This window comes from Motacilla alba, chromosome 1 (assembly GCF_015832195.1).
Source record: "Motacilla alba alba isolate MOTALB_02 chromosome 1, Motacilla_alba_V1.0_pri, whole genome shotgun sequence".
NCBI lineage: Eukaryota > Metazoa > Chordata > Aves > Passeriformes > Motacillidae > Motacilla > Motacilla alba.
In genome coordinates, this window is record NC_052016.1 from 98,460,891 (window position 1) to 98,485,159 (window position 24,269).

Genomic DNA, 24,269 nt, shown 5'->3' on the forward strand with positions numbered 1-24,269 from the left:
CCAGAGTTAATTCATGCAACTGAACTAACCTGGCTCTGAACAGAAACTACAAGGTTCATCTTTCTGTACAGCACAAACTGACTGGCAAGGAAACCTAAATGTAAGTGAAAGAATAGTAACACAAGCATCATCGTTCAAAGCAAAGTCAAAGTCAACTTACAAAAGCTATCATGAGTATAACTGCTCAATTACACAGAAAACAAAACTTTTAAGAGGGTATTTTCAATGTCTCTGTCCAAGTGCATTCTATTTTCTCATTCGCCTTGCATGCAAACATTTCACTCATATTCATCTGCATTTTCAAAGGTTCAAGATATGTGGGAAGTTTTTGTTTATTAAATACAAGCAGAAGTAATTTTATGAGATTTGCAAGTGACTGACAGCTCAGTTTCTCAAACAAATCTTACTAATAATTTCTTAATTACTGTTCCTCAGCAATCACTGCAATCCCAATAATCCTGTATTTTGTAGACTACATACACTGTATATAACAGCATGTAAAAACTAAAACCACAAGTCTGTGAACAGTTTTACTGGCATCAACTCTTCTTCCTTTTAAAAACAAATTATTAATACTGCTAGTACTGACACATCTTTTTTTTCCCCTTAAAGACTTTGAGAAACACAGGAAAATGTCATTTAGAGCAGAAAAAACAATTTATACAGAAGGATATAACTACTACTACTACTACTTACATTCTGAGTGTCACAAATGTTTGGAAAACTACTTTTAGTAACTTATAAGCAGTTATTAAACCTAAAGGGAAGTAGAACTTCATCAGTATGATCTTCCAGAATACCTCCAAATACAAGATAATGATGCAGGTGGAATCCAGGAGTAATGGCATAAAAATTTGCAGATCAAAAGAAGCAGCATTCTAACAAAATCTGTTATTATCTGTCTACAAACAAGTAAGTGCTCTCTTTGGTTACTGGTTATCTGGACCTTCACTTGCATATAAAAACAAACCAGAGTTTTACCAAAAAGAAGGAATCCCTTGCAGAATTTTGACAGTTTAAAGGACAGATGATGCAGTTAATTAAGAACATTTAAAAAATCTTAAGATGACACAGAAAAAAGACACAGTATCAAAGAAACGAGTGCCCTCTGCAGACAGTGAGGCAGATCTCCTGAAAAGCTGACTGCTCTAGTTCCTGAAACAGTAGTGACTTTGAATTTGGTGTTCGGGATAGAGAGGATGGGCTGAAGCACTCCTTGCCTCAGGAGCAGAAATCTCATTCACTCTAGATACTCTACCATTTTCTGAAGTAAATGTTTTCTTTACTTGAGAAAAAGAGAGCAGTCAACAGAAAAGCAACTCAGTTCCCTCGTAATGCAGTCTCTGACAAACTAAGTTCTGTCATAAAATAGAGGTGACAATTATATCCTGGGAGCAGATTCCTCACGTCACTCCTGTGACATTGCAGTTGTTAACATCCCTGTCAGGAACATCACAGATATTTCATGTTATTTTATTACTTAGTTGTATGCTAATTTTCAGAAAGCACAGAATTCTTTTTAAGGGTGTCTGCATGACAACACACAGATGACTGTCCCCAGTCGTGTGCCAAGTCAAGTAAAAGCACCTCTGCTTACTGACAAGCCACACCATTGTGTTACGACAAACATACAGCAATTCTGAGCTTTTGTACAGTCATCCATGTCTCTCAGTGTGTAGTACTCACTCACAACTCAGATTTCTATGTGATTCTTACCATCTTTATATATGATTAGTAATAGTTCAGCTATTACAAACCAGTTTTTCCAAGTCTGTGTTGAAATACACTGAGGTTTACTTTTAGACTTTCTGAAATTCCATTTCTACTTCCAAAAATAGTTTTATTTCCTTAGCTTGACCTTAGACAGTATTAATTGGATTTACCTCAGCTGCAGTAATATAGATTTTCTAACCAATTTCAAGCATCTGTTTGCTGAAGCATAATTCATGGGGTCCTGAAATTGATCTCTCATTCTATTCCAGAGAAACAATTCTAGTCACCGTTAAAAATAAAGGAGTATGAATTTTCAAGTAAAAGTAACAGTAACATGTTTCTTGCCATATAAATAAAAAGAACAAAACAATCTTACAGTTAGGCAGTGTTGAAAGACGAGTCTAAACACACCTTAAAATGTTACATGTTTGACTTTGATTTTTTTCAAATCTGAAATGTAAATATAATTAGCCTATAAAATGTGAAACCTTTTTAAAAGTGTAAGCAGTGAAAGGAGCTAGAGACATGCCTTACAAGCATTTTCTGGTTACATACCAATAATGCCACCTACTGGCATAAGAGAAGATCCAACTTTTCTGAGTAACTTTTAAACTAAGAGCTTTAATTTCAATACAATATTAATACCACTGGTTACCTTTTACCTCACACTCATCTGAAGCAAATAATTTCTTTCATCCAAATTTCTCCACAAGTGAGGGGCATGATTAGACTTGAATAGTGTTCTATTTAATACTAAATATCAACACTCATCTGAATATGGCAAGGACCAGAACGTAACAGTATTCTTCAAAATGTAACCTCCAGAAACAGCAAAATTTCTTAGTTTCTAAATTTCATTTCCAAATAACTAATAGAATACACAAACTCACAAGGAAGTTTTATTAGTTTAGCCTCTATTAAAAATTCTTACTATGTTTCCAAACCATATGTATTTGCTAACTCTCAAAATTAATTAGCCACTTGGAAACCACCTTCCTGGTTACCAAGTAAAACAAACCTTCCTCAGTAATACTGTTTCTTCAGGGCTATATGGAGTGTTACACTCCAGTAATATAAATACACAGGGGTATCAGAAAACTTGGGCAAATTTACAGGCAACTTCTTCTGGAGTTTGCAGAAGCATTGGAGGAAACATAAGCTGCCATCTCATTTCTACCACAAATAGGTTGATACCTCTTACTTCACACTAGAGACGGTTTTGAAGGAATAAATTTTTAGAGCATTTTCTAGAAAGGTATTTTATGTGCATGACTAATTTATTCAAAATTGCATGCACTACTCATTAAAAACAAACCTTTGTGGGGTTGTTTGGGTTTTTGGGGCTTCTTGTGTTTTTGTTTAGGGGTTTTTTTACATACCATTTTCTCCTCTTAAAACACATAAGGTCTGTCTCTGCTTTAAAACACAAATCCTAATCTGGAGTTCGTGGCTGAGACCAGTCTTTCTGAGATACTGGAAGTGTGTCCCCAGTTGCTAAAGTAAAAAGGTTGTCTACACTGGTAGCCTGTTTCTGTCAGCAGACATTAATGAACAGTCAGGGAATGAGTGCATGGATAAGACTTGCATGCAGAGATTATTCTGTAATATACCCTCTCTATCTGATTCCAAATCTTTAGGACTTTTTGAGCAAGAGGTTGTTCAGCATAACTGTTCAGCAAGATGGTGATGTCTCCTCTTTATTATTCATCCAAGAAACAACAGCAACATAATCCTACCACCAAAACTCAAGTCTGAGAAGAATTTATCCAGCTACCATACTTCTGCCAATGCAGAGTAAAAATTTACAGAAGCTCATACACAGCCCATTTTGAAAGCATTGCAACAAATCTGTTTAGGCTGTGAGAATTTTTGCATCATAACTGGTTTTGGCCAGAAGAGCAATCTTTGCTTATCTTTCATACTTGAGTCATACACCTACCACTTAGTCACATACCTTATAGACTGCTGATGACGATGTTATAGAACCGTTTCAGTAACAATATTCTTCTCTTTCTCTTTAACCCTGTTTTTGCAAGCATGTCCTTATGACCCAGCACACAAATAATTTTTTGTCCTCTACCATCCCCCTAAAACCATTATTCCTCTGACAGCGGAACTCCTCCTCCTTTCACATCTGGCTAGCAACAAGTAGAAACTGAAGCAAGTAATAGATTTCTTGTCGGATTTTCTTCTCAATTCACTGAGTTTCAAAGTTGGACTTTTGCAAAACTATGATGGAATGCACCCTCTGGTATTACTAATCCAATGACTTTTGAGTGCTGTAGGAGCATAAGAAGAATGAACTTCAAAAAGTAGCCAGGCTCCTGCATTCTCCCTCAAGAGCCTTCCCCATTACTGTTGTCAAGGGCAGCAGATTGGGCTGAACAAACCACTCATCTGACACAGTAGGGAGATTCGACCCCACAACCAATAACAATCATGCAATGTACTCTCAATCTCTTCTTGTGATTGACTTGCTACTTCCAGAAAAGAAATACAAAGAAAAATACAAAATTTCTCTCTTTAAAGGAAATACAAATCCAAAGGGGAAGATGAAGGAAAAAAAAACAAAACAAAAAACCCAATCAAACAAACAAAAACACCAAAAAAACCTTTTAATGATGACCACTAGATAAGAACATAAAGATTTTTTCCCTAACCACCTTCAACTCATCCTAAAAATTACACCAGATACACTTCCCTTACCCTATGGAAAGCTTACTCCTTGATTGTTCTAGACTCAATAGTCTCCACCACGAAATTAAGAGAAATTTTGCACAGATTTTAAGAAATAGCAGAGGACAGTACTTGGTTGATACAATGGCATGCAATGCACACAGCAACTTTTAGAGAGAGCGTAGTACTTTTGTGTGTAGTTGTCAAAGTCAACATTTAAAGATTGCACAACACCCCCTAAAATTATAAAAAGCGGCAAAGGAAAAAAAGTACTATTTTAGTGAATAATTTCTGATATATTCTGAGTACTTTAGTGACAAATATTTGCAAGTTTAAGTTCTGATTAAGACTACAGAGCCTGCACATGAAACACAGACAAGCTAGAGACAAAATCCACAAACTGATGGAGCTAAGAGAAATAGTCTTTTCTTCTCAATATTAAGAATTAATTACTGTCTATTAACTTCACAGAACTCTCCTAAAAGCAATGAGTTGCAGAAATGGGCTGAGGATAGCTCAGTTTGCTGTGTTATACACTGAGAGTAGAGAGTTTGACTCTCAAACTGGACAGAGCTGTAATAAACTATTTAATAACTTGAATTTATTTACAAAATTCTATAAGCAATAAAATGCCCTCCAATTTGATCAGTTCAACTTAAAGAGCTATGTAATAATGGAAGAGTCCTATTTCCAGTTCTTGCTGTCTAGACTGCACTGTTTTGACGAGATCTCCACTGACTGTAACAGGGTCTAGACGCCTATGTGGGTGTAAAGTGTACCCTCTTAAAGTATCTGCCCCGAAAAAAAATCACTTTTACTGCCCACAGGGTTAGGACATATGGTACAGCTGTTAAGGATCATGTACGTACTTGCACATTTCTCTAGCTCAGGGGAGTGTGACTGTGTTTACAGTACACGTCTTTACTCAACCCTTAATGCCCTTTCCACCAAATGCAGAACAAGACAGATTAGTGGGATACCCCCCTTCTGTAAAGCAATGAGTATTTCAGACAAGGAAATGTCCAAGACAGAGTCTAGTGAGATGCCAATAAAATACTTGGCTGTGCTTAGTGGTGGTGACAGAAGCTAAATGGTTTCCTGGAATGGTATACAAAATACTAGAGCAGTAATACTAAAGGAGTTCACCTGAACTGGACTACAGGTTTATCTGGGAGTACTGGAGTATTCAAACAATGCTTAAAGACAGTAGATTAGTCAACAGTAAGGTTTACAGACAGTAAGCAGATGACTGGGCTAATATAAATTTCACCTTACTTCATACAGCCTATCAAAGGACACCATCTGTCACACACAAGAATAAAGCACACTGCCATTATATATAACAAAAGAAAATGGCCATTTCACCAAAATATATTGTGAAGTGAACCAAACATGATGTTGCATAGAAAAATTACTGATCTCTCCACACAAAAATGACTGACACTTTACTTGAGAGTCACACATACTGTTTTAGTCACTTGTATCCAAGAAAGCTGATGAAAGCAATCAAACAGGCTCAAGGATACAATAAGGAAAACACAGGGGACAAAGAGAACATCTGATGAGCAATCTAGGAAACAGTGGCTACTTGTCTGTCAAACTACTAAAGACTGCTGAGATACTCAGTTGTTATTTACAAGGAGTAGGTAAACACGCTGAAGAAAATTATTAACCTGATAAAGAATTGTCACCAGCAGAATGCATAAACTGACAAAAATATACTTTACTGGAACTAGAGAAGAGGTCTACAGTCTCGCTATGGAAACAGCTCTCCTGTAAGAAGACATGAAATGCAGTCTTCAAATGTAGCATAATCAGTTTACAGAAGAGGTTACATGACACAGCTTTCCAGAACTGCAGGTGGCTGGAACTCAGTGTGGCTTCTGGTTTTCCCCCAACTATGCTAACTGGGAAAGTGCACCTCCCAACTCCCCAAATGCTTAGGTACTCTCAGTTTTTTAGCTCACGTATCAAATTCAAGTTCAAATTTATATCTTCTGTTTTATTGAACTGCTCAATGACATTACATTATCATATATGCACAGGCATTATCTGCAAGACCAAAACAGTTCTGTTCACAATATATTTTGAGATAAGCTTGCAGGAGAGTGGAGGCACTATCATAAAAACTGTCATAACTCATTTTACCCCCTTGCATTTTTTTTTCCATTTGCTAAAACACAGTGCCCCAAAGATGCTTCAGAACATCCTGGTTTTTATACTGCAACACAAGCTACACTAAGGAGATCACATGTAGGACAAACCACCGCCGCACTGCACCTGTAGTTTTAGGACAATTATAAACCACACCAAATCTACAGTTTGCTTACTGATCCTGTAACTTCAGAAAAACTTTACAAAAACTATGCTAAGAAAGCAGTTTAAATGCAGTAAAATGCATAACAACTAAAAATCAAGAAATGGAGAGTCTTACTAAGAATTGTGTTCTTACCTTTTCCAGGACTTAGGTTTTGGTCTATAAACACCTTAAGTTCTCCATTGGCTTCAATTAGTCCAGCCTGTTAAAGAAAGCAACTTTTATTAATTTTACAAACATTGTTAGCCTTCTATTGGTAAAGATGAAAGGTATCTTACCAGTAACCTCTACTGCTACCACTCCTATATTGTCACAAACCTGCCACTATGAACTGTTTGGGGTTTAGTACTTGTCAGTACTTGTCAAATTTTAAGGTCTTGATTTTATAAATGCCATATTCTTTAAGAGCAAGCAGAAAATAAGTTTACACCTACTTTGCTATTTTTGTCCTAAGCTCTTACAGTGTGTATGCACTGTTTTAACAGACAACTGCAACTACGCCTTTCTCTCTGTAGATACTACTCACCTAATACACAAGGTAAAAACATTACAGCAAAAACAGCACAGGCAGTGGAGAGTGCCCAGGCCACTTTAATCAGGAAAAAAAGATCATTAATAAGAAATATATTGAGCCTTTCAATTATTATTTTTTTAAAGATCAGAATACAAACCTCTAAAATGAAAAAAGGCTATAGGGTGACATAAGGTTTACAAAATCATCATCCTCCGTTGAGAAACTTCACAGCAGTGATTAATTTCAAAATACTACTAACTGAACAGAGAACAGGATGCAGTAATTTCTTTGTACCTGCAGACAGAACAGTTCTGAAAAAAAATTTAATGAACACAGGACACACCGTTTCCATTTAAAAACAACAGCAAGAAAGTCAATACCTGTACTTAACCACAGCGTAGCATATGTTGTTCCAGAGGCTGAAAAGTCCTGGGCTGCATTTTGCGCACTGCGGGTACACGCAGGCTTACTGACACCCCTGAGCAAGAACCCAGTGCTCTGCTGTCAGTCAAAGCAGCAAAACCTTCTCCATTACAAGTCTACCTGAAGAGCCCTACTTGAGATCTGCCAGAAGTTTGGGAAAACAAGGAAGCCACTAGGTGATGCTGTGGAGCCACCACTATCCAGGTATATCAGACCAAGGATTTCTTACCAAAGACATGGAACTTTAAGAAGCAGGAAACTTTCTCTCCTCAGTGAATGGGGAGAGAAGATGATGGAGCATAGGAGACAAGCTGGAATAAAGGCATAAAGAGCAGTGGCCTGTAATGGCATGGCAGCAGTGAGGACCTGGACGCACAGAGAAACCGTAAGTGGGCAGACAGTAGAAGTGACGGATAGAATGAAAAGTCTGTGGCAGTTCTGTCCTCCATTCCCCCCTCCTAAAAAGTAACACAATAGCATAGTTTTAGAGAGGCTGCAACAACTTTTCAGTTGTTTCAGAACACTGCCAGTCCTCCTTGCCCACATCAGGGATTATTAAGACCCACTCGAACAAAGGACAGTTTTACCACCCTGTTCCCAGGCGCCAGACCTCTTTATAAGCCTCACTCTTTATCACACTTAACCACATAATTCAGAAAGGCAACAGATTACACCAGACAACTCCAAAGTAAAACGTATCTCATCAATATGAGACCACTATAGTGTACAAAGATGTTATTAGGGCTGCAATACGGCAGCATGCCATTCCAGAACACTGGAACTCATGGGAAAACATGACGGAAAATTTTTGGCTAAGTGTTACCTTACACTCCCATTCTATCTAAATTTCAAAACAGAGTGTTAAACCACACAGGAAGTGCAGTCTCATTGTCATCATTTCTTTCAATGCAGTACTTAAGTTTGTATTCCACAGCAGAAAGAGGCTCATACTCAGGACACCTGCAAATTCTTTTTTCCAAGAGAACAAATAATGATTATAAATGAGACTGGAAAAGCATTTAATATATTTACCAGAAAACCACCAAGAAAATGGCTATTTTAATCTGTAATGTATTTCTTTTAAGCATATGAATTTAACAATTTTGAATTATTAAATCCATTCATTGGTTTAATATGCAAAGGCAAACCTGCACCAAGTGCATGTCAGTTACAGTGATATTCCAAAACCAAATATTTAGGCTGTGATATTCAGCATATTCAAGTATTAATGCAAATCACTATTTCAGTAATTAGAAAATTAGGCAATTCAGTAATCAACTATGTATTGGTCCCTTCCGTTTTCTGTTTTTTAAAATTTTGAATGCCTCCAGTAGACTATTTTCAATTCATTTTAAGTAAATAATCAACATCGTAGTATCAAATAATCTCATAAGCCTCAACTCTTCTTCTGCATAATTAAAACATACAGTGAAAAATATTACCCAAAACAGTATGCAACTCCAAAAAACATAATTTAATCTAGCATTACAAAGGTTCAGGTTAATGATACATGCCCTATAACGTGCTTTTGTGAGACTGAAAGTCCAAAAGTCACTGAAAAACTAGAGAACATTTGGAAAAAAAACAGAATAATCAATAAAAGAAAACAATTTGGGAAAATTCAGAAAAAAGCAATCACTGAGTAACAAGCAGGATCTCCTCAGGGACCACAATACTAATGACCAATACAGAAGTTACAGTGCCACCAGTGTCTTAGTAAAGGTTCACTTCTAGCAGTTAAAATGGCACATGTTCAACTCACTTGTAAGCATATACCCAGAAAGACCCCAGAAAGCTATTTGGAAAGAAAACCATGAATCTCACAGCAAAACAGAACCCCCAACTGCTATTATTCACACTGAAAACTCAATTCTACTGAAAATTCTGTCACTCCAGCCCCAGTAAGCTCTTCACAATTCTGAATACACTTTTAATTCTAAGGTAGCAAAACTTATCTCTGGTTGAAGGGACAAGTTTTGGTCAAAGAAAACTGAAAATCAAAACTTCCATCCCATACAGAATTCTGGTGTCTCTTTTCTGAAGTGGAAACACTAGACGAAACATCTCTCAGTATGCATTTTGAGGACATTCTCCCTGTTTTTAAACACAGGTTATTTTGGAGGAAGCACCAGGATTACTCCTCTGGGACCTATGTAGCATAGCACCCAAAAGAAAAAAAAATAGAGGAAAACATGACTATAGCTCCCATTTCGTATATTATAGTTGCAGATTCCCAATGAACCAAAAAAATAAAAAACCCGAAACACCACCAAAACCAACAATCCCCCCCTCAAAAAAAAACCCACTCAGGAAAAAGTATTGGATTTTCCCCATTGGTAGGTAACTGTCTGTCAGGAAGGGTTTAGACATCAAGGAAATTCTATTTTCTGATGAGAAAATACACTTAGTTTTTAGGCCTTATCAAGCTACTTGTAACAAGGTATTTGGATTTTTACTATTTTCCTATGTATTCTTTTTGTATTCCACAGTTTCTTCTTATCTTCTCATGATTCTCAATCTCAAGATGTGTTACATCCTTTGATGGTGATCCTGGGGCTGCTTGAAATAATAATGCTCTTTACATCTGATTTTGAAAGCTTATTAAGTGTGTTCAACTTCACAATTCAGCAAAGTTTTCCTCTTTGAAGACACATGTTGGCTATGCCTACTTCTCTACAGCTACAAAAAGAAACCCCTGAAATCCTAAACAGGCAGCAGATACAGATACAGCCTTCATCCTTCACACACTACAACAAAGCCAAGAATGATTTTCAAAAGTCGCTTTTGACATCCAACACAGCATCTAAGCTGTAATAACTCAGCATCTTCCCACAGAGCACCAGAAAGGAGGGTAAAGCCCACTGGACACATCAGCAGATCTGGTCATTTCAACTGCCGAAGCTGCGGTGGAGTGGAGATCCCAATCAGCACCGAGGTTTGGTCTCAGCTCATTGTTCAGAGCTCCTAAAGAAATTAACTGAAGGGCTAAACATATAAAAAAATCAACTAAAGTTAGCTTTAGCCTCCTATGAGATCATCGGCAGTCCTAAGGACTGGGAAGTCTATTTCTGTTTTGTTTACAGGTGAAAACTGAAAAGCACTCACAAGTGCCCTCAGCCAAAAAATCAGTAAACTGGGAAGTTTGTTGGGACTGAAGTTAAACTGAAACAAAGTTTTCTGAAGATGCAGAGAATTTCAGTTATTAAAAATCCCTAAAGATTATGAGAAAATAATTTAGTATCTTACTAACAAGCTACTATTTGCAGTCTCTGAAGTTATGCACTAGAAAATCAACATCCTTACAACAAAAATACAATTTCTTCCACAGCTTTCTAGCCTTGCAGTTAAATTTGTTAATAAAAACTGGCATCAAATTATCCACTGAACCTTTAAACTAAACAGGAAACTATGGTGAATTTGGACTAAAGGACAAAGAACCTATAAAAGCAAGAGGTTTATCTGACAAAAACAAGACTGAACGAGTACATGTGCTATGTATATCAGATTAAACCCGAGAGGCACATTGCCCCACACTAGTTCAAATAAGTATGGGGAAGAGAAGGGTGCTTTTGTGCCACAGAAATATCTCTTCTACCTTGCTTCCAAGTAATGAGCCTGTTTTAAGAACACTACCTGAAAAAGTGCTGAAAGAAGAGCAAGAAGGGTAGGCATACATGGAAACAGAGTTACCTGCTACAAGGCTGATTCTCGGAACAGAAATTTTCAGTTCTTAATAGCAGATTAAAGCCCATAGAGCATGAAGCAGAGGACTGGGTTTCACAAAGAGATACAGGTGCCAAAGATACGAGAATGGTTAAAGAATGGGAGTCAGAATGGGAGAGTCTGAAAAAGAGACAATTTTGGGACTGGCTGGAAAAGACACAGAAAATGAGCTAGAAAATCAGATGGAAGATGGCAGAATTAGGAGTTGAGGTAGAGAAACTGTGAGTCACTGAAAAAGGCAGTACAGGCAATACTACTGATGAGAACCTAAGAGAGGTTTAATGGAACAATGAGATCAAATCCTGTGAGAAGAAGGGAAGGACACGGGAATTGGGAAAACAAACACAATCTAAACTACAACTGAAAGGGGAAATGAGCTGGAACTCGGACAGAGAAGTTCAAAATAAATTAGGAAAGAAGTAGCAACGACAGAATCAGAAAATGGAGGAATTGGGAAAGAAAAGCATTTCCACCCAGAGCCTGTCAGGGCATTTGGTGCTGTTGGGTTGATGGTTGGACTTCTTTGTCTTGGAGGTCTTTCCTAACCATAACAATCCCACAATTCCATGACCAGGACGATGTCTCTGCTGCCTACAGGCATTGCAAAGCCAACTAGCAAACAACCACCCATCTTGTGCAAAACTGCAACTAACTCCATCCATGATGATCCCCCAGTCATTCTTAAGGCAACATGTCCAAAGGCTCCATGCCATGCCATTTTACTATGAGCCACTTTATTGACAATGCAGGGTTCCTTTTTTTGTTTGCCTTATTTCAATAGCAGGAAGCAACAGAAAACAAGCAAAGTTACAAAGTGGAACTGGAATAAAGCTTCTAATAAGAAATAAACAACCTTATTTTAAGACTGCTTAAACAACCTTTATTCTTCTTTCATCTCTATCCATATGCAAATGTCATTTATAACAAGATGATAATGAACTACTTTCCCCATTGGTTTCTCATCTCATGCAGGGACCAGAGCAAACATGCTCTGGGAATGAATTATTAAGCAACTGCAAAAGATTATTATGAGATATCCATTTAATTTTTTTTTCAAAAATTAAGGGCAATCAAGATATTAAGTAGAAGAATATGGCAGAAAAGGGCAAAAAGTTCTTAAATTTAAAACATTTGGATTTCATTTTTTAAATGAAGCAAGTGAGAGCTATTCTTCACTGTATAAATTACATAAAAACTTTTGAAGTTGGGCTACAGGAGCCTGATTGTTCAAAATTCTCATATGTGCTGTTTTACTGTGTTTTAGTAGCCTTTTTTTTGGAACAGAGATAATCATATCACATCCTCAGATCATGGCAGTATCTTCAAGATTAATGTGTCTGCCAACCACTCAGCAATGAGCTACACCATAGAAATGAGCTTTCCAAAGAGTATTTTTTAATTTTTAGCAACTTAACTAACAAGGCATAGCCAAAGCACTAAAACAAATGTCTGGATAACACAGAACTGTGAAGGCAAAAAGCTAAATCCAGGTGAGACGTTCAGTCAAGCGATGTCGATACAGGCTCTGCTGATACTGTGGGTAAGCTGGACACTGAGCAATACACAAAATGACACCCAAGGTCTCCTTTATTGCAGAATATGTCAAGACCATTAGCTTCTTAGCTTTTCTTTCTGACAAGAGCAACACGTCCAGAATGCAGCAAAAATTAAATTAGGAACTCACTTTGAAGACAAATGTTGGTCCTGTGTAAGCAGCCAACAGATCAAAAACACCTCAAGAGTGAAAAGTCACTCCATGGTGTTGCTTCTAACAGTTATTCAATTGCTCAAGTGATACAACCCTTGCAAAATTGAAAGCTGATGTCCCCAACACTAACCGTGAAGCTGTAAAAATGAAGCAGAATTGAATACGGGACTCCTAGCAGAGAATATGACATCAAAGCACCGTTTTTCCACCTTTACCACATAAATTAACCAGAAAATTAAATCATCATTAGTATCCTCCTGGACTAAATAACCACATGTGGAGGTACCAGCAGCAGCCACTTCCACAACTACGTCCTGCAACCATTCTAGGTTTGACCATAAGAGAGTGTTGTTTCCCCAGCCAAACCAAGACTTTAGAGCAGCTTCTTCATCAGCACCTGAACCACAGCTGAAATCAACAAATAACATTACACAGGACCCTGCCAGAACCATTTGCCTCACCAATCTCCTTATCAGTGTATTACAAGGCTAGAGCGTGGGCCACAGTGCAACTTTCAACCAAGCCTGTGTAACCAATAATGCAATACTGGAACCCTTAGCAAACGTAATGTAACACAAGACAAGCAGCCAGAAGCATTTTTGGGGAGCATGGACCACTGTCCATCCTTAAAATCAAGTTGTCTGCTACCTGAGAACTGTTTCAATATAGACAACATTTAGCAAATATTGATGCATTCTTCTTCCCACTCCTAATGAGCCATAGTAAATCCCCATTAATAGATAATCACGCAATCAAATGCAAATAAAACAACTGATCCCCAGCATAACTTAACTTCTAAATCTGCATTTTTGTTGAGCCTGTTGCCATCACAGAGTAGTTATTCAGTAAACTACTGCAACATACCTATATAAAGCCACTACCATTAACTGGCACATACAATTAATAAAGTTTAACACTTACAGGCTCCAAGAAAATGCTTCATTTAGACAAATAAATTGGCAAGGTGACAGGCAACTTCTGAGCTGCTATTTCCTGATTTTATGATACAAACCAACATGGGAAAGAACAGCTCTGACTGCATGCCTGGAATGTATAAAAGAGAGCTTAAAGATCACTTTCCTTTTGCTTTCTTTGAGAAGGCAAATTAAAAAAATTAGCAACGTTCAAAATCTCAAACAGAGATGCCTTTTCAGATGACCTAATTTCGTAATATTATTTGATCACTAGTTTGCAAATTTCTGGACATGTTAGAACTCACTAAAGGCAAACAGAAGTAGATCAAGCTACTGAACTAAAATGATATCAAAGAAGGTGCATGACCGCTTGAGATTCCTCAAAGACTTCTCTAGTCTGCCTCAACAAAATTTCCAGTACATAACCCAAAAATAAACATAAAAGGAGAAATGCATGCTAGTATTTTAAGAAAAGTCTGAAAGATGCTTTTAAGACTACTCAATACTTTCTAGGGATTGAAAATGCATCACGTAAAAAAGGTCCAAAATAAAGTGGTTTTCCTACTTCCATTGGGTTCTTGTTTTCAACCCATCCCAAACATAACTTTTTTAGACTTGCTCAAGATTGATGTAGAAACATGACATGGAAGCTATTAAAAAGTACAGTTTCTGTGGTGTTCTGGCAAAAAAAATTAATACAAAAGCACAGATTTTGACTTTCCACAAAAACAGCAGCCTTATTAACCTATCCAGTAAAATCATGTGAAGAAACCAGTTTGCTGTGGGTTTTCTTAAATATTCTTAGAGCAAAATATTTAGTAATACTGTGAAATAAATTCACTGGATTAAGCTACATACCTGAATGTCTTCTGAATTGTTAACTAAAATAAACCACCAGCACTAATTCCCACATCTGTACATCTCTCTTAAACAGTAATGTTAGATCAGGTGATGAACTTTCTGCACTTTTTATGGTGTGTCCTCGTATTTCCACATGTTCACAGGGCTTCCTTTGCAAAACTGGATATATGTGCCATATCTACTACTCAGTAAGTAGAAAGTACCATAAAAAACTAAAGAGACAGTAATTTTTATGCAAACTAGAGATCAAGAGAAAAATCCCTCATAAAATAATTCAAGCAGAAGATGACAGCAGAACATAATATTTTAGAATAAATTTAAAAATCTAATTTTAGAACAAGCAGTTCCAAAGCCAACACCACTGTCAGTTACCTATGAAACAGTAACTCAAGAACAATTCTCAAAAAAGGTGTTTTTAGTCTGTAAGAAATTCTGAAGGCTAACAGTGGTATGTTGCCTTCAAAAGTTTTTCAAAGTTTTTTCCCAACTTCAAGTTGTCTGCGCACAATTTATTTTTTACATGGCTTGAAGCAGTCCATCCACTAATGGTGAACAACAGAAACAATCAAAAACAACACAACTAGATAAGAATATTTCATTTACATGACTCATCTATTCTGATAAGTGTCATTTTGGAAATCAGAAGGAACTGTAATCCTTCCTTTTGTCTACTCATTTCTCTTCAATATTCACGATAACACCAGGCATTAGACTATCCTCAGTAACAGATGCAGTTCCTGCAAGTGGTTGTATTAGGAGTAGAGAAATTCAGCAGAAAATAAACTCCGCTGTTCCTGTTTTTTGTTCTCCTATGTAACACTGAGTCTTGGAAAAAAGATCCACAAGCTTCTCTTTCTTTATGGCTCCTTGAGAGGCCTCAACAGTTCAGCAGTGTCAGAAGTAACTGAGGGGAGAAACATGGTCACCACAAGTTGGATCTTGAGCCACACTGCAGAAGCTGGTTCTTCAATGGTGGAAGGTATATTAACCAATGCTACTAAAAAAGGTATTTATAATCTTAATTTACAGATAGTTCTCAGCATGTAACTGAACATAAAAGTGGCCAGCAAGCAGTGGAAGCTGGAAAAAAAAATTAATGTATCAAATTTGCTTTCTTGCTACAGTTATTCCTTCTACTTCATTTAATGCAGCATCCTGGATGGGTGACCATTGCAGACAGGGAACTGCTTTCCCTCCACACTATTACTCCCATGAATCCAGTAAGGAGAACAAGTAAACTGAGGACCTTGGCTGTACATTTGGCTCCTTCAGCTCCTGCCTAGAAGGTGCCACATTTGTAAGTAGTGGAAGAGTTCACAGGAGACAAGGCAAACTCAGAGCGACACTGATGAACCAGAAAGAGATGTTCTGGCTAAGATGAAGTCTCTGGAGACTGCCCATATGCAATGACTGAGAAATAGTGCAAATGTAGCTGTAAAACTGTACCAGAAACTACTGACCTCAACTTGTCATCTAGACTCTGAAAAGCAATGCAATGATCCCACTCTCAAGGTATCCAATGCCTTGAGATATGGCAATTGCTGTTCTCCTGTCCACACCTATTTTTTCATTGTTTTTTTTTTTTTAATTGCACAGTCTTTCTAGGAACTAAGTAAACAGTAAAGTCTTTCTAGGAACTAAGATGTCCTGAATTGAATGTGATATACCACATCTGCCTGATTCTGTTAAATTGCTTCTTAGCTTCACTGGTGCTCATAAACTCAAAAATGGTTGCGCTTATTGCTATTACCAGATCACACTGGAAAATGAGTGCTTCTTTTTTTTGCCCTTTATTTTTACTGCACTTCAGATCCCCTACTCAAAACAAAAATTGATGATACCCATGGATACTTTAACCTTCACAAGCTAGTATTTCTTTTTACATTACTATTTTCCAAGTTATCCAGCTATAACATTGTGATTATGCACTTAAACTCCACCTGCAGGCTCTTAATTAAGGTGCTGTGTATGAATGAATCCTTTTCCCCCCACCTCATAGCTTCCTGACTACTGCTGAGGAAATCAAAGTATTTTGCATAAAACCCCAAAATATAAATGAAAAAAAAAATTAAAATCAGTGCTTTGCTGCTTATTTTCTCTTGATTGTATGCTCTGAAAAGCATTAGAGAGATACATTTTGAAGTAATACTTCACAGAATTTAGACTTGGACCATATTCTTCATAAAAACTATTTTATTAGCTTACCTGATCACTATTTTTGCAATTCTTTAGTACTTTAGAAAAACATTTCACTGGGTTTGCCAGTACTCTCCATCATATTCCCCAATTTGTTCAATTATCAAGTAAAATCTCAGTCTGCAAACTCTTACAAGTATTTGACTTTTCTAGCAGGTCTTATCAAATTATAGTTTTTAAAAAGAGGCATCAGAAGAACTGGACGGGAACAATAAAAGGAAAAGTGTTTGCTTGCAGCAGGCAGGAAGAAGCATAAAGTAGGAGCACTGTCTCCACACCTTCCCCTTCTGCATTCCCTGCTCCACGGTCACCAGGGCACACTGGCCCAGCAGCACAGGACACCAGCGGGATGCACACCTCGCCTACACTCCCGGGCTGGAGCACTCGGAACGTTCCTGGCTATGGAAATGCCACCTGAAGCCCAGTCCTAGGGTTGTAGCAGCACAGCCCTTCCCACTATTTAGCCATCTCAGTTCTGATGAGAAAAAGGGAAGGAAGGGGCAGGAGCAATCATCAACTATGCCATCTTCTTCACCACTACATCTCACAGACAGTTAGAGCACTTGATGGGTAACATGGCAGAACCACAAGCCGTTAATCACAGCAATATTTTCACATCAGAATGTTTAAATTTACAGCAACACAAGTTTTCAGAGACTCAGCGCCCAGAAATTTAGTGATACTGCCTGTATCATGCTTAATTCCATTACTCTGCTTGAAAAAAAATCTTGGACTTTGAACAAAAATATGGAAATAAATCTCTTCCCTTCTGAAAAATAAAATAATTAACATCTCTATGTTATAGCATTAAACTACAATTCATAGGGCCCAGATTCAGACCTAGAAATTTTAAAACTTCCCAACACTCACTACACATTTTAGGTGTCATGTAATGGTGGGTACAGTCTGCAAAAAGGTAAGCAGTTCATATTTCTTCCCTGAGGCAGGTTTCAAGTATATGTAGATGTTTTTAAGAACAGGTTAGACAATATTCAGTTAAGATTTCATACCCTTTCTAGCTACTCTGCTCCAGTGCTCAAGTACACTTAAAATTTTACCTAAAACCTGACCTAGATTTTCATTTTTCCAAATTCAGTTTATTACTTCTTTATTAAACATATTGAAAGCAATTTCTTTTCAGATCTGTAGCACCTTCTCCCATTTCTTAAGTTTACTATGATGTCAGTTATTCCTTCCTTTCTTCCTTAACTACTCTCTTTCCTAGAATCAACTAGATCTTTCAAAAATAAAGGTTTGCTCTTAAATGTCTCATTCTCGTCCCGTAGCAGGACATTCATCTGTATTTCCAGGTGCTAGCAACTCCTCACTTAGTTGATCTCTCTCCCAAAAGCTAGTATTAAACAAATGCACTTTGGTATCTCAATTACTTTGAACTGTTTCAATTTCATCTCCTAGTCTAACACTCCACTTTCGTTTTCTTCCCGCTTATATGGCCTATCATTCCCTGAACTCTGCTATCTGTAAGGCACTTGGCCACCCTTATCTCTTCCAGGCAAGCTTTGAGTGACTACGTATGTCTGGTTGCTTCTCCACACATTAAGGTGTTTTTCAGCTGAACTACTAAAATTCCCTACAAGATTGTTTTTTAGACCAATCACTCTTTCATGGAAATCCCCGCTATTTGAAGGCTGCAATATTCCACATTAAGCTGCAACCTGCTGTTTACCCAGTGAGTTGTATCACTTTTCTTTAGCTTGCATGCTGTTGTTTTTTAGGGGTTTTGGGTTTTTTTGAAGGGCCTAATGGTCTAATTTGAATAGTATATCGTCTTATTTTCAATAAGAAAACATGAAAGCCCGATTATATTAGGTATGAACAATGACTGACATCTTAAAGGCAGAATAAACAGAATTTTTTAATGAGTACTGGAAGGGGTGAAGAGCAAACGTGCTCCATGAGGCAGGTCACAGAATCGAAGCCGCAAACCTTAACGACGGCAGTAATGGAAATCTATGGTGAAAGTTCCCAAAGCCAGTTTTTACAGACACTAGCGAGCATCTTTTGGTAGACAGAGATAAACAATGAACACATATGGAGAATGAACCATCTTCCCTCAAAGGTCTGATGCCTTCTTGAACTCAAGAAAGGCAACGTCAGTCGACAATGGGGTAGTCAACCACAGCCCTGCCATCTGAACAACACGTGCTGGGTTTTTTTCAATCCAATCCAAACCCAAGCTGTTTTAGTGTTCAATATGAATGCACATAATGACAACGACCCAAGTGCTGTTATTAGCATAGGGAATTCTCAAGATTAATCACTCTGAAAAAATGGCAGCAGATCTGAAGCTGGTTTACGCTGTCTACAGGAAAACAGCCTAGGCTTGATGCACAGTACAGATAAAGTTCCACATATTCATTAATGCCAGCTATTATAAAGCATGACCCCATTTGCTTTTCTTAATAAAAACATTCTATGCTTCCACGTTTTATGCGCTACAAATATACTTACATCTTTTGCCATGTTACCAAAGACTAAAAACCAGTCGTCTTAAAATCTTGATGGCTGCAGGACACAGGGACAATGCTATTTTCTGGAAAGCAGAAAGCAAAGACAGCACCAGCTATAAAAAATGAAAGGAGGGAAAGTTTTTACAATTGAAATTATTGAGTACTACCAAGTACAATTTAGGTTTCTTTTTGAAAAAAACCCACGTTCTTAAAAAGGGAAAAGTTTCCCATCACCACCTTTTCTCCCTTGAGCCCCACGCTCACGTGTGGGGGGCACTCCTTTCCCGACGGCGGGGATGAGCCGTGCCCTGGCAGGGAGAGCCCTTCCCCCAGCCCGTGCCCGATCCCACGCGAGGCCGGTCCCTGTCCAGCTGCGCCCCTTCCAACAGCGAGCGCCGGGCGCGGGCAGCGATCACGGCCTCCTCCTCCTCCTCCCCACCCCCATTTCCAGCAGCAGGCACAAGTAGGCCCCAGGGGCAGCTCCCCCCGGGGCCTTCCAGCCCCGCTTTTCTCCTCCTCCTCGCAGGCGGACGGGCCGCGGCCGCACCGGGCGGCACAGACCGGCGGCCGCCCCTGCGCCCCGGGCACCCCGCGCCCGCCCGCGCCCCCCGACCGGGGCCTCACCGCCCGGGCAGAGCCCTGAGCCCCGCGCCGCCTCCCCCCGGCAGCGAGGGGCCGCGCTAATCGCCTCGGCGGCGGCGGGGGCGCGGGCAAGGGGGGACGCGCCCGGCGGCACCGCCGGCGGCCGCGGGAGGAAGGGGCGGCGGGCGGAGCGCGGGTCCGCGCCGTCCCCATCCCCATCGTGCCCGACCCGCCGCCGCCGTCCCACGCAACCCCCTGTGCTCCCATCCTCGGGCGCGGGCTGCCCGCACCTGAGCGGCCGAAGGCAGAGAGAGCCGGCTCCATCCCCCGCCGCCGCCCCGAGACAGGGACCCGGAGCGCGGAGCGGGAGCACCCCCCGCCCGCCGCCGCCGCGCTGCTGCCGCCGCTTCTGCTGCTGCCGCTGCGGAGGCGCCCGACTGCACATGTGCGGCGGCTGCGCGGGCCTGGCGGGAGGGGGCAGGGGCGGGGGGAGGCGGCGGGACACCGACTTCGGCAGCCCGGGAACAGGGGAGGGAAGCGAGGAGGGAGGAGAGGGCACCGGCAGGGACCGCCTTCCCCCCCCCCCCCCCCCCCCCCCCCCCCGCGCTCCGGGGGAGGGGGTGCAGGGATAGAGGCGGCGGGGCAAGAGGGTCTCCCCCGGCGGGCTGTCACTTCCCAGCGCGCCTCTTTGCCCGCCGGCCGCCAGCCCGCCGGGCTCCCGGCCGGCCGCCCCCCGCACGCCGCAGCCCCGCACACCTGCCCTGCGCCGCTGCCGCCGAGGGGCTGCCGGCGGGAATGGGGGCGATGCGGGGAAACGAGGGGGGGACGAGCGAGCGCAGCGATCGCCCCCCCACCCTCCCACGGACCCTGCGCGCGCGACCCCGCCACTCTTCCCCCGTCTCTTCTTTTTTTTTCTTTTTTAAAAATAAAATAAAATAAAAAAAAAATTGAAACTTACACTTTTGTGCGTCCCCCTGACGCTGCGCGCTGACGTCACGGGCGCGGCGCGCCTCGCACGGGCACACGCGGAGCGGCCAAGCCAACCCGCCCGCCCGCCGCTCCAAGGCGCGGAGGGAGCCGGCGACGGAGCATGCGCGGGATTTTCGCGCCTTCTTCCGACTCCCCGCCCGCCCGCGGCGCCGAGCGGTGCCCGCGGGCGCGGCCGCGCTGCCGGCGCGGAGCGGGACCCGGCGGGGCAGGGCCGTGCGGTTTCGTTGCCACAACATCCTGCTGCCGGCGCTTCCTCATCGCGTTTTGTCCGGCCGTTACTCGAGCGAAGTTTCGCTTGCAGCGATCGTTGCTAAAATTAGGGATTTTGTGGTAATCCAAGCGAAAGTTTTCCCTCGGGCGGTTGCAGCTCTTAACCTTGCGCCCAAAACTAAAGCACCTCGGGGCGCTGCAGCCTCTGCGTGCGATGACGACCGCAGGAACAGAGCATGTTAGCGAGGGTTCTGTGATGTAATTGCATCACTGTCCTGTAAATTTTGGGAAAAAAAACCCAAAACCTGCAGCGTTGCTGGGAGGCTACAAAGGCAGAGCCGTTAGGGTGGAAATTGCAGGACAGCAGGGAAAGCTCAAGCGTCGTGTTGCTCATAGGGGTGGATGCAAGGCTGTTCATGGGGAGGAAGCTATACACAGTTCTGCAGGCAAGAGCAAGCCTGCACGGTACAAGGTTGCTCATAACGCAACGAAGAGGGGAGACGGAAGTAAAAGGCTCGTGCTTTCGCTAAATTCATGCTGCTTCCTGGGAAAGAAGGCTAGCTGGGAATAGAACACGCGACCTCAGAGCCGCTACATTGCAGCAGCAACAAATCCAGCAGAGAGAATGCTGGAGAATATGCATTTCACGACTCGACGAGATTCGCGTTCACTTTTACACCTTACTTTGTTTTGTTCTCTTGTGTTTTTGGTGTTTTGGTTTTTTTTTTTAACGTTGAACTGTTGTGGTTTACAATAGTAATGACACACTACGTTAATTTTCCTGACAAATAGCAATCTTTGGAGTTTTTTATTAACAACGCCTCCCACCCTCTCTTCCCCCCCCCCTCCACCCCGTGCTGCTCTAGGGTTATCACCCCATTTCTTCATTCCTCTTGATTAAGCTTGACGGCAGTGGCCATCGAAGAAAGAAGGTGATAATCAAATTGTGTTTGTGACATTATAGCTTTCCAGAAAGCAGTACAAATTTTCACACACAAAACCCGTAAGCCAGCTGCAGGAAAAAAATTGCTTCCTGAAAGACATCTCCAGTTGATAGTGCCGCTCTCCACCCTCCAGGTCATATACTGTGCCTAAGGGTTCAAACCGTCTGTGTATCTCACGTCCCTTCCCACCCACCTCCCGCTCTTTTGTTTTATATTAATTCTTGCAGGAAAAACACTTGCGAGTCAACAGAACAAGCACAAACAAGGAGCGTCCTAGTTTGCTAGAATTTATTTTGATACATACTAGTACTGCCCAAACACGCCCAACTCTTGGGTAGTGTTTTTTTTTTCTTTAGCCCAGGGTTGTTCACGACTAATTTTAAGTGTTTGTACCAGTGAAAAAACTTTCAACACTTCTCTAATCTCTGAGCACACCTTTTGCAGGTATTTTGGAGTTTTAGTGTGATAGTAGTGCTGGCAGGCTATTCCACTTTACAGTTTTCTGGGGAGTGCCTCTCCTTTTTAAGGGTGCACGAAAAGCAGAACAGATCATAACTTTAAACAGCATCAGTGCGGCAGGACTGCAGGACGGACGCGAGGAAATTGTCTCAAGAGGTCATCGAGTCTATAGGCAGAAAGCTTCAAAAGATGCCAGAGGAAATGCACGGGAACAGGGAGCCATGCAATCTGAACACTGTGATCTGTGCAAACTCATGACTCAATTAAAGACCTTGTCAGCTTCTGGCTCGTCAGGAGGCACCATCTCCCAATTCTCAAATTTCCACTCTATTTTAGGAAATAAAAAATACAGCTTGGTACCATAACTGAAAATTTTACGACTCTCTGATCTAGGTTTTTCCCACAAGGCAGGATCAGTTATCCCTAAGTCACTCTTGTCACAACGTTGTCCAGTTTGTTGTCTCCGGCCAGCAGAAGGTTTTCCTAGTCCCACTGTCTTCAAAGTGTCACTAAATCCAACTCGGCAGTGGTAATCACTCAGCAGAGGCAGTGGGAGAACCCAAGCAGCAAATCTCCTGGGCTACTGAGCCAAGTTAGAGTTAGGCGTGCCTTTCTCTTCTGCCTTTAGGGGTTGAGTGGGCTATACACCTCGGAGCTCTAAAGACATCGCACTGTTCTTCCTTCTCCCTGCAGTAGTTGCCTTGGCTCCCTCGTTGTCAGATCATCAACACAGGATGTCTGATACTTTGCTGCTCCTTACAAGCTATTGCATTTCCCACAAAATAGCAACGCTGTTAGTGTGGCTTGCCTCTTGTCATTCAGGGATCCCGTTTCCTCCACCTTTGGCATTGCCCACATGCTGGAACACTGCCAGGACTGGTTGCTGAGCAGAACTATGGATTCCTTCCCTAGACAAACCCCAGGAGTGCTTTTGTGGTTAGATTGTTCCTGGGTTCGTTCCAACAGGCAAGACCACACTAGACTTCTCACCCTCTCTGTCAAGCATCATCATACAGCAATATTCTGTCATACAAGGCACCCCCACATCTTTCTGCCTGCAAAGCTGAGGATGTCCAATCGTAAAACAAATGAAGTACAACCACAAAACAAATGAAGTACATCCTCACAAGTGTGAGGATGCTCTTCCTCATATTTGAGAATGATAGGAAGTATAAATTCTTAGAGCTTTTAAAAGGCTATGTAGTGCCGTGGACTTAGTCCACCATCTCATTCTTGAGCCATCCTAGACCTACATCAATCACAGTTTCAGGAAACCACCTCACAGTTCCCACAAATACCTTCCTACTGACAAACTGAAGCCACCTGCTCTGTATGGGATAAGCCACAAGTAGGGTGGTTGTGGGTCCATCCATAACAATCTGACCCCAGGGCCAGGGAAATGGCTCACAAAGCACAGCCCACACTACCAGCTTTTAAACTACTTTGGTTCCTTTATCTTCACAGAATTATCAAGGATAGCAATTAAGGGGTAACACATAAGAACTCAAATTTTCAGAAAGCCATGCCAAATGAGCACAGCTAAATCCACCTACAAAATAAATAACCCC

General features: G+C 41.0%; 1 protein-coding gene across 7 annotated transcripts in view; it reads right to left on the reverse strand.

Annotated features, from left to right (window-relative positions):
- Positions 1–21,180, reverse strand: part of TFDP1 (transcription factor Dp-1) — a 38,465-nt gene extending 17,285 nt beyond the window's left edge. The window contains exons 1-3 of one of the 7 annotated variants that reach the window (XM_038137292.1): positions 21,057–21,180; positions 19,518–19,629; positions 6,842–6,908 (exon numbers count right to left, since the gene is read on the reverse strand). In XM_038137292.1, coding sequence (XP_037993220.1) covers positions 6,842–6,908; positions 19,518–19,529 — 79 coding nt within the window. In that variant the 5' untranslated portion in view covers positions 19,530–19,629; positions 21,057–21,180. Of the gene's footprint in view, positions 1–6,841; positions 6,909–19,517; positions 19,630–19,753; positions 20,087–20,388; positions 20,616–21,056 lie in introns of those variants that run through there. The other 6 variants (XM_038137320.1, XM_038137338.1, XM_038137310.1 and 3 more) reach the window with 6 other exon arrangements.
- Positions 21,181–24,269: the final 3,089 nt, after the last annotated feature.